This window comes from Amphiura filiformis, chromosome 3 (genome assembly GCF_039555335.1).
Source record: "Amphiura filiformis chromosome 3, Afil_fr2py, whole genome shotgun sequence".
Taxonomy (NCBI): Eukaryota; Metazoa; Echinodermata; class Ophiuroidea; order Amphilepidida; family Amphiuridae; genus Amphiura; species Amphiura filiformis.
The window spans coordinates 78,665,487-78,683,604 of record NC_092630.1 but is presented as its reverse complement, the minus strand read 5'-3'; the positions used below and the strand labels follow the sequence as shown (position 1 = coordinate 78,683,604).

The 18,118-nt window shown below is 36.8% G+C and overlaps 1 protein-coding gene across 3 annotated transcripts in view; it reads right to left on the bottom strand.

Moving 5' to 3' along the window:
- Nucleotides 1–18,118, bottom strand: part of LOC140149206 (solute carrier family 12 member 8-like) — a 64,143-nt gene that overhangs the window by 6,655 nt on the left and 39,370 nt on the right. Inside the window, exons 9-13 of one of the 3 annotated variants that reach the window (XM_072171421.1) lie at nt 17,817–17,912; nt 12,996–13,136; nt 12,188–12,276; nt 11,442–11,617; nt 7,613–7,942 (exon numbers count right to left, since the gene is read on the bottom strand). In XM_072171421.1, coding sequence (XP_072027522.1) covers nt 7,705–7,942; nt 11,442–11,617; nt 12,188–12,276; nt 12,996–13,136; nt 17,817–17,912 — 740 coding nt within the window. In that variant the 3' untranslated portion in view covers nt 7,613–7,704. Of the gene's footprint in view, nt 1–7,612; nt 7,943–11,441; nt 11,618–12,187; nt 12,277–12,995; nt 13,137–17,816; nt 17,913–18,118 lie in introns of those variants that run through there. The other 2 variants (XM_072171422.1, XM_072171423.1) reach the window with 2 other exon arrangements.

The following is an 18,118-nucleotide window of genomic DNA, read 5'->3' as shown; positions in this document are numbered from 1 at the left end:
TCATAATTTAGTGTGATAATATGTTTCATAATAAGTAATTGATTGTTTTTGATTATGGGTTTAAAGATAAATATAAATCATGCAATACAAATCTCTATAATATTTTGCAATAAACATTTGAAGAGCGCATATGGGGCAAAGTTCGTTCATTTCCACTCGGTAACAGCAGATCACCACAGCAGCCAATCAGAGACAAGTGCGTTTCAACGCAGTGAATACACAATGCACGCTTAAAATACGCGCTCGGTAAAGGTTTACAGGAAAAGATTATAGTGTTGTTAACCAATTATACTTTCTAATCATAACTCAAGTGCAGGTTCAGCAAGAGTTAACAACTACCTCAAAGATTTTTTTTAATGGATTTTCAAAAGGTGAGAAGTTTCAATAGAATCTCTGATTTGCCATTAGTATTATATACATGGACTATATACTTCATACAAAACCAAGTAGTGTGTCATTCTTAAAATAACTCTTTATATAAATATTAGTACATGTACATATATATATATATCATTATTACAAATACTAAATTTTCATAGACTTGTATATAGCAGCAATGTTGTTTGCGACACCATCACAGCGTCTTTACCCATCATGGAGTTTATATTCCTCTGGTCACATGATCAAGTTACAGCAAATCATCATAGATTGCAGGAAGGTTGTACCCAGCATCTCTGATTTCTGTTTCTTAAATGCTCATCTCTGGCAAAGAATTGAAAAATTTCCAAACTGTTGTATTGTCTGTGTTTGGGTGCATGTTCACTGACTGATGGTAGGGGATGATGGTTATAGTATGTTCTTTGAACCTGATGCTCGGAGAAGGCACTGTGATGGTGAATCTATACACCCACCTATGGAAGACATAATCATAATCTCCCACACATGGGGTGTAGAATTCAAACGGAGTCACTCATTAAGGTTATACTAAACTTTGCAATGATCGATCCAGAATGAGACTGCATGTAGCCCCTTTAAAATTATCTATTTCTGGAAATAAATATCGAGAGAGAAAAGCATAAACTACGTCTAAAAGCTGAAAGTGTAAGGGTTATTATTATGCTTGAATTTTCCACTTGGCTCAAAAAGAAATGTACTTTTCAAACATTTCAATTTTTTTTCAATATCCGGAGCATCAAGATTTTTGGGAACACGGCCATAATTTCTCAGTGGAAGTGGCGATTTTGTTGGGAACTACGACACACATTACAAACAAGTCAATAAAAGAATGTGCATATTCATTCTTGATATTGCTTGTCTCGATTTGTTTTAGTAAGCTTACATGTTTGCGAATTTGAAGTAAAATGGCCTCCACTTGTATGTCGTTTTGTAACCAGTAATAACAATTCCGTACGATTTCATAGACAAAATTCTGACCTACATTATTTCTATAAACCCTCTTCTATATGCAGGTGCTATTTAAATTTTTATTTCGATAGCAGAAAATTGAGATATTTGCTATTTTTCCGACTCGCTGCTGTCAAATTGTCTAGTTTCGCGATAAAAGATACAGCGAAATCAATTTTTTTAGAACCATTTCACCTCGTTTGCTTGTGCTTTGAAGTACAAACTTCAAAATTGATATAGTGATTCTATATTTCAAGCTGCGTCATACTGTGTTTTTCTTACCTCTGATTGTCGCTGCTCAAGGCCAAAATTCGAAATTTTTGGACAAAAGTGACACTCTCATTTTTTTTTTTTAAACACGCTGTTTACGTGATATCTGACGGGCTCTATTTGCCCGATAAAGTGGTGTTGCCGAGTTTGGATTTTAAAATATTTAGGTATTTTCTAGCTTAAAATCTAGCGCCAATGAACCTGGTGCATGGGAGGGAAAATGTTGGGGGGGGGTAGTTAGAGGCGAAAAAAATGTGCACATTTTCATGCTTGCTGCGCTTGCAACAGGTAGATATTTAGAAATCCATTTAAGGTATGGGTATGAAAATTGGGGATCCCAAAAATTGGCATATTATAGGCCTAGGCCTATGCAAAGGGGTGGGGCATTTTCGGCAGGCCAAGGGAGGGGCCACAAAATTTGGCAGTCCAGGGGGTGCGGACAAGTGATTTTTGGCTGGCGAGACGGGAGGCAAGCGATTTTTAGCGAGTCGCTTGGAAATTTTGGCTTATAATTAGTAGGCTAATACCGGTAGGCCTACTGATTGCACAGCCTTTTGATTGCGAGAACATAATTTTTTGGCAAGCCGGGGCCGGGAGGGAATAAATTTTGGCATGTCGAAAGGGAGGAAGAATGACTTTACCTAGCACACATTAAAGGGGCATTTCGTGATCCACAACCTCATACAACCCCATAGGCCTACGTCCTTTCTCACAAGTTAAGATTTTTATACCACTCATCCCGCTCTGGCCACATGTTTAGGAATTTTCAATTGCAGATCAATTCGTTAAGCAATGGAAAATATTGCCAAATTTGAATTTCGTTTTAAAAGCCTACTCCCCATTAAAAAAACCCACTAATTTTGGGGGGATTAAAAAAAAGTTCTGTAAAATGAAACAAAAGGCTGCCTCAATCTTAATTATTCATTTAAGGCCAGGCCTTCATTTCTGAAAATAGCGGGAGCTCAGTTAGTCCCTGTACTCAGGAGCTTGACAAGGAGCTCAATTATATAATATCAATATTAAACCATAGGAGCAGCTCAATAAATGCCATTGGTAAAATTATTAGGCCTACGATATTTTATTTGACTGTGATCCGTTTTAATAGGCTATATACACTGTATATACCTTTAAAATTTCTAAAATTGGTGGAATTGAACAAGCTCTAAATTTCTCATACGTCCAGCATAACCAAGGGCAACTGGGGTGGGTGGGAAAGCCCCTAGCTATGGCCATACCCGTAGTGGCGGAACCAGAATTTTTTTTTCGGGGCATGGGGGAAGTGAATTTGAGACGGGGCACTTGGAAATCATTGCACTAAATTGCATAAAAAGTGGAAAATTACATAATTGTGGGGATTTTGCCTAAAAACTGGGTGGGAAAGAAAAAATATTTGGGGAAATACTGCCCCCCCCCCCAAGCGGCGCCACTGCATATCCATCCATGATGCTAGAATGACGGAAGTTCTGGCGCTGAAATTCAATTTCAATATCACGAGTTTTTATCAGGGATTTTACCAAGGGAAGGCGATAGGTGTAGGATTTTGCTGATATACCAGGCAACCCGAGAAAGGAACTGAGGTGTGGCTAAATAAGGGAGTGTTCATTATAAATATTTGCCATTATCATACTTTCGACGCCGAGAGCATAATTATTTGAAGCGTACATCGTGTCAGTCACATGGTCACATATTTTCTGTTGAAAGAGAAACGCACATGTCTCTGATTAGCTCGGGATTCAGCTACTGCTGGCGCTGCGTGCTGGCCTGTTGTTGTCCCGGGTTGTTGTCGAGTGGAAATGGAAAATTTATGAATGAACTTCCGCAACTTTGCAACATCATCACGCAGCGGCGTAGCTGGGATTTTTTCCAGGAGGGGCAAGACTGTAGGCCCTATGGGGCGGGGCCCAAATCCACCAAATTTCCCACTGGGGCGGGGGCCCAAATAGACAATTTTGCCAGGCTTATTGATAATAATCGATAGCCTATTGAGCTGTATTGCATATCGTTTGGATTCCCCATCTCTCTGCCCCTCCTCTCACCCTCTCTTTTTTCCTTTTCCCCCCTCTTTCCCTCTTTTTTTTTCCTTGCACTAGGGGCGGGGGCCAAAATAGGCAATTTTGCAATTGCCCCGCCCCCGGCAGCTACGCTTTACTGTCATCACGGTAGACATACTGCGGTAGCCTACAACTACAAGAAAGGTTTACAGAAAAATATAGGTCGAGTAGGCCTATCAAAATGTTATATTTTTATATTTTCTGGTGGACTCGCGGGGAATATCATGTCATGGAGGTCCCGGCGCTGGGTTTGGGGGGGGGGGGTCTCAAGGCATTTTGGTATGCCTACCCATGCTTGATTCCGGGAGGTTTTTAGCAGGTCCGACCATTTTTTTTATAAAAACACCTCGGGCGGGTCTCTTTATAATTTTTTTACCTCGGGGATCAAAGTCACCCACATTTGGCCTAATTTGACGCTTTTTTATTGGGCACTTTTGCCAAAATGCGCCCAAAAGTTGGTCTTCGCTGTAAACCCACCCATCATAGTCGTTGAAAAGGTAGGCCTACCCCAAAACTGTGGCACATCCACGAACCCGAGGGAGAGACCTCCAGGGTAAAAACACACCTCTAAGCGGGACCAGATTTAGGCCTATAATTTAAAATAGGCCTACATTTTGGAAGCCAGTCATCACGACAAAACGGGCCATGGTAGTGTTAATGGTATTAACACTTTGATTTTAGGCTTAAATGATGAGTGTAGGCCTATAAATTGCAAATTTGCACACACCCGGGGAACCTTCTCAAGTTGGTTTGGGTAAGGATGTGAGGCTGTGACTCCGAAAAACTACGGTACGATTTTAAACCAAATTTGAATAAAACAGACCCAAAATTGTATCAACTTTTGGACTGAAAGTTTTCGCAAATTTTTACTTTTTCGAGAAAATCATTGAAAAATACCCTTCTTAAACCTAATTTTCAAGACACCGAGGGTCAATAAAATCATGGCTAAAAATACAACAGAGTCTAAACTAAATGGCTGAAAATGCACCCCAAATCTGCCGCACATCACGACACCGTATTTCACCTTATAGATTTTGAAAATTGTCGCAATAAAATAGGCCCGAACTTATCCCAAATTATCCCCGAAAAAATATTTTTTGCAGGTGAGGTTGGAGTCTTATTATTTTTATTCTCAGAGAGGATAGGGGTTGATATTTTTAGCAGGGTACAGTTTGTCTTGTTTTTTTTTTGTTTTTTGACGTTGAAGTTCCAGATTCTTTTTTTCTTATATTATTATTCATTTATTATTTATACCCTGTACGTGGGGAAAAAGACACACGACAGCTACAGAGAAGCCACGAAAAAACTCCTGTGAAGTGCATGAAAATGACCGAAAATGTGCCAACCGAAACACCGAACAGGAAGATAAAATAAAAAAACAAAACCAAAACCCAGGAAATTTCCCGAAATAATTTCCAAATTCTTTGTCCCCACTAAAATATATTATGAACACTCCCTTATGAAGTCTGCCCTCTTCCGGCTATTCTGGTAGTAGGCGTTGACAATTACCTTACGCGATTACCATATTTTTGAAGCATGTTTGAACCCGATTTGTTCTCTATTCACATTTTTAACGTTGCAAGTAACATTTCAAGACCTCTATTTGTGACAGGTATTTAATTATCTTGCTAGAGATGTGCCTAAAGTTGAAATTCAATATTTCGGATCGCAAAGATCGAGAGATATAAAGTTGCTGAATATCAGTTTAACACCATGGATCATATGGGCGTCGTATATGAACGATTATGATAGCTAAGCAAAATGGCTGGGATACAGGTTGTATAAATACTACATGAATATTCATGAACTATACAGATTCCATTCTTCTCTAATAATAAAGATGTCAATCACTCTCCTAGACGACAGTTGCTTGGCGCTTGTAAACAAATCGAATAATAGTGCTTGACAAGAGCTAAAAAAATAGGCTAAAAACACATTTTCACACATTTTTTTCCGGATTTTTTTATTTCACATGATAAGTAGACATATTTTCTTACGTATAAGGTAATAATATATTTTTTCTGGAGGTAAAGCCCTTCAACACTTTGTTTAACCTTAAGGTAACCCCATTTGCAATTCACACTCCCTGTGTGGAAGATTAAGGTCTTGTCTTCCATATGGGGTGTATGGAATGGCTTTCAACAGGAATAGCTCATTATAATACTCTTATAGTACTTTGGTATAATTAGTCAAGGTTCTATAGGCATTGCACACCTAAAACAGTGAGTTACATTTATTTTTAGATTACTAATAGATCCAATTTGGCAAACAGGCTGATTTATATATATTTCCATTAAATAAACAACTTCACATTTTGTAAGCTGAGAGCTTGTGAGCAGAAAAAATGCAAAGATATGGAAAAGTGGCAATATCAACTCTTGCCAATTTCACCCTCCTATTTGATTAAAAGTACATGCTACATACTTAGAAGCATCACACACATCAACTTAAATATAATTATTAGATATTTACAAGTACCAAAGTATAAGTGAGACTATATAGAATGAATACATTTTACCATTTCAGTTTATATTTCATACAAACTAAGATTGCTTTATTAATGCAATACTCTTAAATAGAGAGAGAAAAGAAAATGAGTGAGAAGAAAGTGTCGGAGTGAGAGTGTGAGGGAAATATGGGAGAGGGAGATTGGGGGAAGAGATGGGAGGGAAAAATGATAGGGAGTGAGAAAGATATTAGAGAAAGAGAGAAAGGGAGAGAGAGAAGAGAGAACGAGACAGAAAAAGAGAGAGAGAGGGAGGGAGGGAGGAAAGGGGTAAATGCAGAGGCCATGGACAGTTCACCTGCCTCAATTTCAGAAAATGTGTAAAGAATTTCCTTTCCCTTTCATAATTTACATAATTACAATATACAGGGTCCTAATGGGTGACCACTCCATTACAATATTTCTAAAACCTGTCTTGTGCCTGACCAGCAGTGCTGGTCACTGAAGTTGTTACCCTCAATAAAGAAAGAATAAACTAATATGTTGGCAACTCGTTCTGTGATTGTTGAAAACCTCTATTAATAGCAATGACCTACATCTTAAACTTCTTCAGTCTGATAACTCACAATGGTGGATTCTATCAGTGTGTGTCAAAAGTATGTTTATGATAGAATACTTAGTTCAGAGTACAAATAGGGTTAAAATGTCTAAGAATGTCCATATTAAAAGGAAAAATTAACAAAGGAACCACTTTCTCATGCTACTAAACTAGTCAAATTAGCCCCCAAAAAAACATTTTTGGGGGGCAAAGTCCACTTTTTGCATGCATGTGACTTTTTAGGAAGTTGAGGTCCAAATTTTGGAAATTCCGCACCCGGTAAAAATATCCTACATGCATGTACGGGGCTGCTGCTATGCTTTGATTTAAATAAAAATAACATGCCTTTGACTGTACAATCATTTTTCAACAACTCTTCCTATACCTTTGTACAGGAGCCAACCGTTGTTAAACCGTGATGAACACACACTTTTACTGTAGCGTACACGCGAACGCGAGCGAGACTACGCGTTACGCGAGAGCGCATAAAATTCGTCATGCCTGGAACCTTTGTGCGTATGCCAGCTTACAAGTTGAATTCAGTATTTTTCAGGTAGCGGCGTAAACATTGCTGTTTTATTCTGTAGTTTTATTGCTGATATCAAAAGAGAAATCATTGAAGTTTTTGTACAGCTGACTGGCAATGATTAACTGACATTCCTCGTAAAATAATCATGAATTATACGATATTTAGCTTCTTTTCGTTGGAAAGGATTCAATCATGTTTCACCGTTGTTCATCACCGTTTAACAACTTCGCGTCGGCGCGTCTGCGTGGTTTACTTCGCTCGGGCAGCTAAAGCTGCCCTGCCCTCGCCAAGTAAACCACGCAGACGACGCTGTGCCGCATCGTTGTTAAACGGTGATGAACAACGGTGAAACATGATTGAATCCCTAAATGTACATGAGCTGATTCAATCAATATGCTCATTATAAATACTTATCCACAACACAGAATTAAACTTGTGATTAAACTACATCAGTAAATAACATCTATCACTCCGTATGGCTCTTGGAGTCATCCGTTTCTAATGGTATTGCAGTCTTTGAAGGTGATAATAATTTTTGTGTTTCAAAGTCATGACCCAATAGTCCATTTCTGTCCACATTGTATGAGTGATGCATACGACTTCTCTCTGAGTAGTCTTCGCTGTCAGCTGTTAGTTGAGTTGTGCCGATTCCCATAGTTGATAATGTCGGGGTCAATACCATTCTCTCTTGGGGAGGAGGGATCCTGTGAGGGGCAATGCATAGTGTCATTAAATATCGCTTTATGTTGCTTGTAGTAGTTAAAAAGAGCAGACTGAAAATTATTGATAGAAGCCAAAGGTATCCCATCACCACATTAAAATCACCAGCAAAGCATGCCTGTTGTGCAGAATGAAGCATTCCTGCAGGATGATGATGATGTGCCACACTTGCTGTGAAAAAGGTTGCCAATCACATCCGGGTAGTTGGTAGCTATTAAAACCCCATGCACCAAATGATGAAAGATATTTAAAAAAGAGAGGGTACACATGCAATTCTTGTATTACATAACTGAAAAAACAATATGGCCTGCCGTGAAGTAATCATCATATTTGAGGTATGTAAAATATGACAAAATGATAACATGCATGATGATGTCAATCTCTGTGTGATTCATGAAGTTTAAGATTATCAGTTACATAATATAAAAGCATTCCATGTGCACACTCAAAACCTTGAATAAGAAATGAGAAACCACACTACAAATTAGCAAACATTTCTCATTTGTTTTTCAAACTTGTGGCAAAAGTGTTATCATCAGCATTACTCTGAAGTTGTTCAATGGACATCTTTTACTTTCATCATTTCACATATATTGCTAGTTGCTGCAATATTGACATTTCATTTAATCATTAAATGCTTGCATGAATCCTTTGTCACTGTTATCAATAAATTGCTGACAAATACATTCTCAAAATTCCATATACAGGCAATGTAATTCAATTTGACTTGATCGTTTGAACAAATTATTGCATGATTTGATTCCATTACTCAGGACCCAAACATTACTGCTGAATTTGACAACTGAATGCTTCATGTGATAGTCATTATTACAATTTTGTCAGTGGCAATGGTTTCATATGAATGTGTGTGCTAGTTGTAGTGTTGCTTCTCACAGAAAAATGATGAAACACAGAAATATTACAGGTGAAGGCAGTGTCACATAAGTGGAAAATTGTCTTCTTTGTTTTAAACATATGGGTCAAAAAGGATTAATTCTAAAATTTGAGAAAATGTTTCTGGTTTTGTGTCTTTAGAACACAATATGCAGTTTTCATCAATTTGGAAATTTAAAAAGTTGTTATGGTGAACGAAAAAAATTGGATTCCTTGCATCATTTCATTTCTGAAATTTGTTTTGATATGTATTTATCATCACAACTTTTAAAGATACGATACAAAATAATATCTAAAATTCCCCACTTACGAGTGACTCTGTCTGCCCCCTTTACACAATTACAATGTTTTTAGACACCCAAAAGAATATGTAATCAAAGTTCCAAGTTTCCCTGTTAAATGCATTATGTTATATATCATAAAGTTGTTTTCTTTAAACTTCCGTGGTCGGGGTACGCGCTGTAGACGCTTGGCGCACAGCTCGGACCACGGAAGTTTAAAGAAATTAACTTTAGTATAAAGATATTCCCCTTCACAATGTTGGTAAATCAAAATGTTTACATTTCAAAAGATACCGTGTGTGTCAGTTTCTGGATGCAACACATCCAGAAACTGACACACACGGTAAACCTCTGGCCGAATATAATCAGAAATATACATATTTCATGAATGTCTCGTCTCATGTTGAGAGTAACGCCATGTTGGATTTCACAATGGCAGATTCAAATCAATGCGTTTATGTGGTAGCGTCGCCAGCGTACAGAGAAGTCACGCTTCTAAACTTGTGTATACGCCCCAGCGGAATTAGGTTAGTGTTTGTGATTGAATCTGCCACTGCGAAATTCAACATGGCATTACACTCAACATGAGATGAGACAGACTATATACACATTTTCTTACTAACCTCTTAGTAAAACCTACCCTACACCACATAATTATTTCACCAATTAGTATCTTTTATAACAATACCATAATTTGCTGAATACATACACCAATTTCAGTAACCTTATTATATTCCTCATATTAGTCCTAAATCCCATTCACTAAATACACACAAGTAATATATATAATAAAAATAATAAAAGAAGAACATAAAAGACTAACACTGACCGATACTAACTTATGACATACAGACATCAAACATGGACTGAGATCAAATTAGATGCAAATGATCATACACCACCTGTAACCAGCATTTCTACAATGCAAAGTAAAGAATTGAATAAAAAGCAGCAATTTGTGACAACTTCTTTAGCATGAAATCAAACTATATGAGCAACTCAAACTAGGCTAGAATTAGAATAACATAATCTGTTAGTCTACTCTATGCCTTTTGCACTGCATAGCTTGACTAAGTGGAAAAATGAAAACTTTTAAACAAAAATAACACTGGAACATAATACATTAACTTTGAAATGTTCTGAGGTTTGACTCAATGCAATCACAACAGCAAATTTGACCTTCAATTAAAGATTCACTTCATTGGAAATTTCAAATTTTCATGATAGTAATTTAAAGTTTCAAATTTTCATGATTCTAATTTTAAAATGAAAGAAGGTAATCCACAAATAAAAAGAAATGTGAAATGAGATATGCATGCAAATCCAAGTGAAGCATGCAAGAGGTATATCTGGAGATATTCCAAACAACTATTTGAAGGATCTATCGTCTGCAAGGTGAAACCAGACATGGGCATATTGTGTGGTGTGATACACAAAATGAAATACATTTCTTGTAAATATTGACACATAACATTGCATCAAATTCTCAAACCTACTCTTTCATTTTGTCTCCAGCTATACCCCGGTATTATTATAACTAAATTGCTCCAAATGCATCAGACAAAGATATTGGGTTATTCAGTTGAAATCCTATTCCAGCTGAAATCCATACACCCCCTATGGAAGACATGACTTTAATCTTTCACACAGGGACTGTGAATTTCAAATGGGGTTACCTAAATGGGTGACTCCATTGGAGATTCACACACCGAGTGTGGATGATTAAGGTCAAGTCTTCCATTGAGGGTGTATGGATTTCATCTGGAATAGCGCATTGTCAGGCTGTTCATGTTCATGAATGGTGAAACTTATTACTCAAAGCAATATCACATCTTTTGTTTTGAGTAGCATTATTCCAAGTTTCAGAGACCTCAGTCCTTGACTCTAAAAAGATCAGATTGTCACTGATCAAAAGGTTAGGCTCTGTTTACCCTCATAGATGGGTCCCCTACTGCATGAGTTTGGTTCTTTGATGAAAGTTTATCTTTTGAAAAACAAACTTTATGAGACATACCCATGTCTAGCTCCACTAACAACAAATTGGGCTATTCTAATTGAAACCCACACCCCCTTGAGGAAGATTTGGGGATTCTAACAATATGCAACCGTTTCAGCTATTCCAGATCAAACAATTTTCATCCAAAATTTGAATCTCAAAATGTTTCAGGTTTCATCTTGGATTTAACATAAAATTGGCAAAAACATGCCACCTGGCTTGACAGTATAGTTCAACTGGAATTGAGATAGCCAACTCATCTTCTACAGAGGGGGTGTGGATTTCCAATGGAATAGCTGCATATTAACTTACCTGCAGATCCTATTGAATATAGATTGTAACCAGGCAAGAAGACTAAAATCCACGATACCAGGCCTCACTCCTGGGTTGGTTTTGGTGATGTAAACAAATACTATGAGATAAACACTGATGACAGCTAAGGCATAGCCCCACTGGATGCAGAACATTATGATGAGGGAACATATCATCTGGAAGCAGGAAATCAACAATACCAGGTGAAGATACACAATACAGCTAGGAAACATAGATTCTTTATGTAGAACAGAATAGGTGTGTTTATCTCACTTTGTCTTCCACATCAGATGGAATCTATAAGGGAATTACTCCTCAAAATCACTTGCATGCCAACACTGCTGTTTCAATCACTTAGCACAGTGTACATTCGTGACTCTGCAAATCATGTCCAAACCTTCAAAAAGAACCTGAAAACTCACCTACTCACCTAATGTTTCCTCTCTCTTGCATTTTTTCTTTTCCATAGCGCTTTGTTTCTTCATTTAAAAAGCGCTCTCTAAGTCTGTGTATTATTATTATTATTATTTATCATAAAATTGTTTCAAGTCAACTAATTTTTCAACTTTTACATGAAACTGTTCAACTTTTGCTTGAAACATGGCAATGCTTAAACTTTCACAACATGGTGGCATTTTCTTTCTTTCGTTGCTACACTGACCAAGGCTAGTGGCTATTCCAACACACATACACAGCTAAGATGTGTTACTTGTTTCATTTGTTTTTAGTAGGTTTTCAAGACTTACCCCAACAAAAGAGACCCATCTATTGCACATACGAGAATACCATGACTCTGGCATTTTATCAATCTCAGTTGAAAAAGGTCGACCAACATCTGCAAAAAGATTTTAAAATATCTCCCTGTAATTCTGGAACACTAAATAACTTCAAATAAATGAAAATATTACCATCTGTAAATACAATCTGACAGAGTTGAAATACAAAAGTAGAAACTTAAAAAGTACAAATGTCCATAACATCAAGATGATGTTCCATGGTACTCAGAATGTGCAACTGAGAATGATAAGCTTTCAACACTCCATAAATATATGACCTATTTGTGCACTTTCCCATTTACAATGGGAAAGAGATCCATAAAGGTGGAACACTTCCAAATGATCACCAGCCATATGTGTTGTTACAATTATAAACATATAAGTTTTATTTATAAATTACGCATTCTCGCAGTGTTTAATATTAAGTATAGACTAAATTCTTTGTCATTTACACTATTTGTGTTATGCTTGTAGTGGCGACTGAAAACCTTACCATTCATATCAAATTGAGACTCATGAAAACAGTCTCAGATCACCAGATTCTGGTGGAAAATTCCGAAACTTTTTTGTCGCATCACTTTCTCAGTCATCAACCCAGACAGTTGACGAATTAGGGCACCAGTTTATACTAACCCCACATCACATCAAACGTGGTGACCATTATAAATTACCAATACCCTATATGTGTGTTGTGTAATTTTCAAAAAATAAAGTGCAATTGGATCCCATGCATCACATATCCTATAAATTATGACGTATGCAAAGTTCCCTCACACACCTTGTTTTTCTTCTCCATCTGCAAGGAGTTGTTCTTTATCACTATATCCAACAGGTCCACTTCCTTTCTTCTCTTCATGTATCCTATTATCATCATGACCAAAAGCATCTCCTCCTTGGTAGCCTTGGTAACCTCCTGTCTCTGTATACAAATCAACAAGTGAACACAACAGGTCAAATGATGTCGCTATGATTACCGCATAATGTCAAATAACAGATTTTTATAAACCATCCCTATCTAAAATGTGAAGTGCTTCGCTGAGCACAAGTAGCAACCATGGTAAACATGGCTCTGCACTGTTAGAATAACAATAATGTCACACTCCGTAGTCAGAATAATACAAAGTGAAGGGGGGCGTGAGTAAAGCATGATAATATTAAATAAAATAAAATAAATTTCAATTTGTTCAAAGCTATTTACATTTCTCCAACTGCCACTAGGATATATTACACCATGGCACTGGTGCAAGTACCTCAACTTCATAAGAAAGATCTCAAGGGTAGGCCTGCAAAAATGTTGATTTATTTCCAGGCCTGTTCACAACATTGTCCTTCACTTTGTGTTAGTATAATATGATGTGGATATCTTTTGATTATAATAGTAGGGATGTCCACTGTCAATACATTTGTGCTAGAACGGTTTCCTACTTAGTGATGTGTGCACTCACCCATGTATTGTCTATGCAAACACACCCCCATGCACTAAGTCCAAGCCCTGATAAATGGTAACAGTACTTGTTGTGGTCTAATTTATAGGCCTAAAATGGGGTGTTTTAAGAAATTCCTCATTCCACCAGAAAACATTAACCAAACTCTTTCCTGATTGGTCAGTAAATAGAGAGGACCTTCCTTTATCAAGGGATCAACTTTTTTTAAAGAAAAAATTAATGAGATGAGAACAGCAACAGGTTGAAGTGACACCATTCTGTGCATCAGGTGTTAAAACGCAATTATCTCCGAATTTGGATTGATTCAGACAAGCAAACTTACATACTCATAAAATTTAACTATTTTTGCTGAACCATGAAATGGTATCAGCCTATATTAGTGTACCGTATTCATTCCAATAAGCGCCCAGGGCGCTTAACAAAGTCATTTTGGATGGGCGCTTATTTTTTACCTGGTTTACCTAATATTTTGCGAGGGGCGATTATTAGAGATGAATTTATGTACGTTATAAAAGGGTCCCATGAAGTTCTAGTAGCTTTTCTGATGTAGAAAATGTATTGCAAGTTTACACTGGATGTGCAGTCCTCCAGCTATTTCACTATATCAACATCTCTCTGTCACTTCAACATTAATGGTACCCTTTAGCAAATTGAATATACCCTGGGTGGGCGCTTATTGGGGCATGAGCGCTTATTGGAATGAATACGGTACATGTATGTTACTTACTTGCTTACTTACTTACTTACTTACTTACCAACCATTTGGTCTGAAATGGACATACCTTCAAATGCCACGAAGGTATGAACCCTCAAGTGGTGTCAAATGAAAGAGGATCAGATAATATAATAAAATTATTTTCCCACCCGGGGTGGCATTCATAATAGCCCTGGGTCAATATTCATATGGTCCTTTTCATATATCAAAATACCAGGAAGGTATGTACCCCCGAGTGGTGTCAAATGAAAGAGAACAAACTAAAGAATATTATTAAAAATAATTTCCCCACTGGGGGTCACACTCCTCATAAGACTTGGGTCAATATTCATATTTTGGGTCCTTTTCATATCTCGCAATAACAAGAAGGTGTGACCCCCCGAGTGGTATCAAATGAAAGAAGCAAAGAAGGTATTAAAATTATGTTCCCCACCGAGGGTAATACTCCTCATAAGACCCGGGTCAATATTATTATTTTTGACCTTTTCCATATCTCAAAATCCCAAGAAGATATGCGACCCCGAGTGGTGTTAAATGAAAGTAAAAAATGTGTACATCCATATCAAAACGATGCACTTGTCGGCTGCTACATGTGTCTCATTTCACATAATAGCTAGGAACAAATATCAGACTAATATCTCAAGCAGAAATCACTTCAAATCATCCCAAAGTCACATGGTTAACTTAGTAATGTTCTAATTCCCAAACCATGTGACTTGGGGATGATTTGAAGTGACCTCCACTTGAGATGAGTCTGGTATTTGTTCCTAGCTATTATGTGAAATGAGACATATGTAGCAGCCGACAAGTGCATCGTTTTGATATGGATGTACACAAATAGTAATTTTCCTTCTGGGGGTGACACTCCTCTTTAGACCTGGGTCAATATACATATTGTGGGTCCTTTTCATATCTTGAAATGTCAAGAAGATATGATCCCCCCCCCCCAGTGGGATCAAATGAAAAAGATAAAAAGTACAGAATATAATAAAAATAATTTGCTACTCCTCATAAGACTCATATTCCTACTTTGGGTCTCTGTCTCGAAATGCCAAGAAGATGTGACCCCCGGGTGACAGTGGTATAGCACAATATACTTTGTAATGTTTAAGACTGCCGCTATTCATTTGAAATAATGCACTTATTGTTCATCTCTATGGAGATATTTTCAATGGCAGCCATCTATGATCATGCTTGAGGTTCCACCAAATAAACCATGGGTTTTGAGGTCTTAAATTTTTTGTTGTGTGTCCAAAATTTCCAAACAATGGTTCCTATGCTCACGATGATTAAACATTTGATATCAAATTTGGTATCAACCTTCGAAGGAAAGTGTATAGAAAATTATTATATAAATTATTTTGCCATAAACTCATCAGACTCTAAAAATGGGGATGGAACTAGTGGCAACTTTTTTATTTGGCTGTGTTTAGTTAGTGTTCTTACCATATTTGTGCATTTAACAACGAAGATCGATAGTCACAAAATAAAACATTTTTGCAAGATCTGGATGTGCTCTGTTCATAGAGGTCCTTTTTGTCACTATCGATCTATGTTGCACTAGATAACAAATCAGTACAGAAAAATGAAATGCAAGAAATGCATTGTGGGAAGTGTAAGATATCTTCTCTGGGATGCACCAACAAGGTGAATTGTGTGAATGCAGACAATGCTCAGCAGGATGCATGGTTACCAGTATGAGAAGTAGCTGACACCTAAAAACATAATCTTACAATTCATAACCCTGCAAGTTCTATCTCTTAACAAAATAGGAATTTTCCTCTATTGAGTCATAGGGGCTAGGCAGGTCCAATATTTTTATCGTTGTTTAAACCGACTGCAGACTACTTGAAATATCTATCGTCTATGAATGACAGAGGATAGTAAAAACAAAAACTCCTATACTTTATTCTCTACATAAAAGAATTGTATTTCGCTGCCCATTTGGGTGTTCGGTTTACTGGATTCAGTAAAAGTGCCCCCAATAGGAAGATTTAAGGGGTCTTTTCCTCTGATTAAGCATCGGTCACTTGGCCACTGCGCATCTTCATCTTAATGGTGGTTGCCATGCTTTTGGTATATATTAATGTGTGACAACATTGCACCTGATCTCACTACCCGATGTTATTCTATGCCTTGAAACTTACAATCTGGTTCACTGACCAGTAGTTCCTTACTTGGTTTGGTTTGATTGCATTTATAATACACAGCAGTCATCATTCAATACTCTGTCAATTTATAGGTCATATAAATACTTTCATTTTGCCTTAAGTGCAACTTTTATCTTTCTTATTTTGTTCAGTGATAATAGATGTATTACTTAGCTTAGAAATGTGCTTTTTTTGTTAGGTAGCAATAGCAAATCATACAAGAAAATCAAAAGCCAAGGATGCATTATATGGTAGAGAAAGCGCTTCTGAGCAGAGATTGGTATAGCTGTCATGGATAGGTTAAGGTTGTCAGTTATGAATCATTCTTGACTTATGAGAAATATATTCCACAAATATGTAACACTTGATATGATATTCACTAGCTGTTTTTGCAAATACTATCTTTCCAGAGATGAGAACACTGCAAAATGATCACCCAAAAATGATATATGGTGGAACATGTTCAATATTCTACTCATTTCCATATAAAGGATATTATAAAAAATCGCTGAAACCAGTCATATCTGTCTGAAATGTTATATCCTTGCATTTAACTTCATACGCCTGATGTAACCGACTACTAGGTATATAGAACCACTCTCATTTGACTTCACCCATCCCATATTACAAGCTAAGTTTTGGCAAATCCTTCTTACAATTTAAAGAATACTATTAACCATCCAGCACATATTATTTTGCACAAGGTCCGATCACACGCTTAACGTCGCAGGTATAATACACAAGGACTATGCTTAAAAAGGATTTGGCAAAACATTGTAATAGCCTGCATACTAAACAAAATGTCTACACTTCTTGGAACGAGTAAGTCCTGCAAATAGTAAACAATGCACACTATTTCCACATATTTTAATCTCAAGTCTATGCTTACATGTAAATTTGTAGATATTGAAATATACTCATATTCAAGCAATGAACCCATGTACAACAACAGCTTCAAGTGAAATGTGACTTTTGAAAAAAATAATATTGTGCATGTGTAGCAACATAATTAAATATAAAGAATATAAAGAGCAAAATTTTGCTGTAAGAGTTAGAGGCTAGTTTATATACGTATGCAGGCATGAACATAAATGAAAATGAAAGAAAGAATTCAGTAATATGATCATCCTGTCAAATTCAAAATACCACCATGCGTAAGAATGGAATAAGTACATGAGTAAGTTATATGTTTTGGTTATTCTGAAATGAAATCAAAACAGGCTATATATATAATATATTTTGTTGTTGGATGAGAAGCGTGCAAGCAAACAATGCATCAGCCAACTCGCCTTCATTTCTTGGATACATCTCTTCAGCTATGTCTAAGTCTTCTTTGAATTCGCTCAATGAATCTCTCTTGGAAGGAGGAGGAGGTACACCAACACCTACAAATATTTCAGGGTGATGATCACAAATCAATATTTGTCTACGGACGTCTTACGAAAGATGTACTATTTATTGATAGTTGTTGAAAAAAGACGTACTTAATGAACAGATTGATTCCCAAAGTCACCCAGAATTAAACTTATAATCTGTGCCATGAGATATGATTTTGTGCAAAGGGAAAGAAACATATAGTTAAAGATATAAA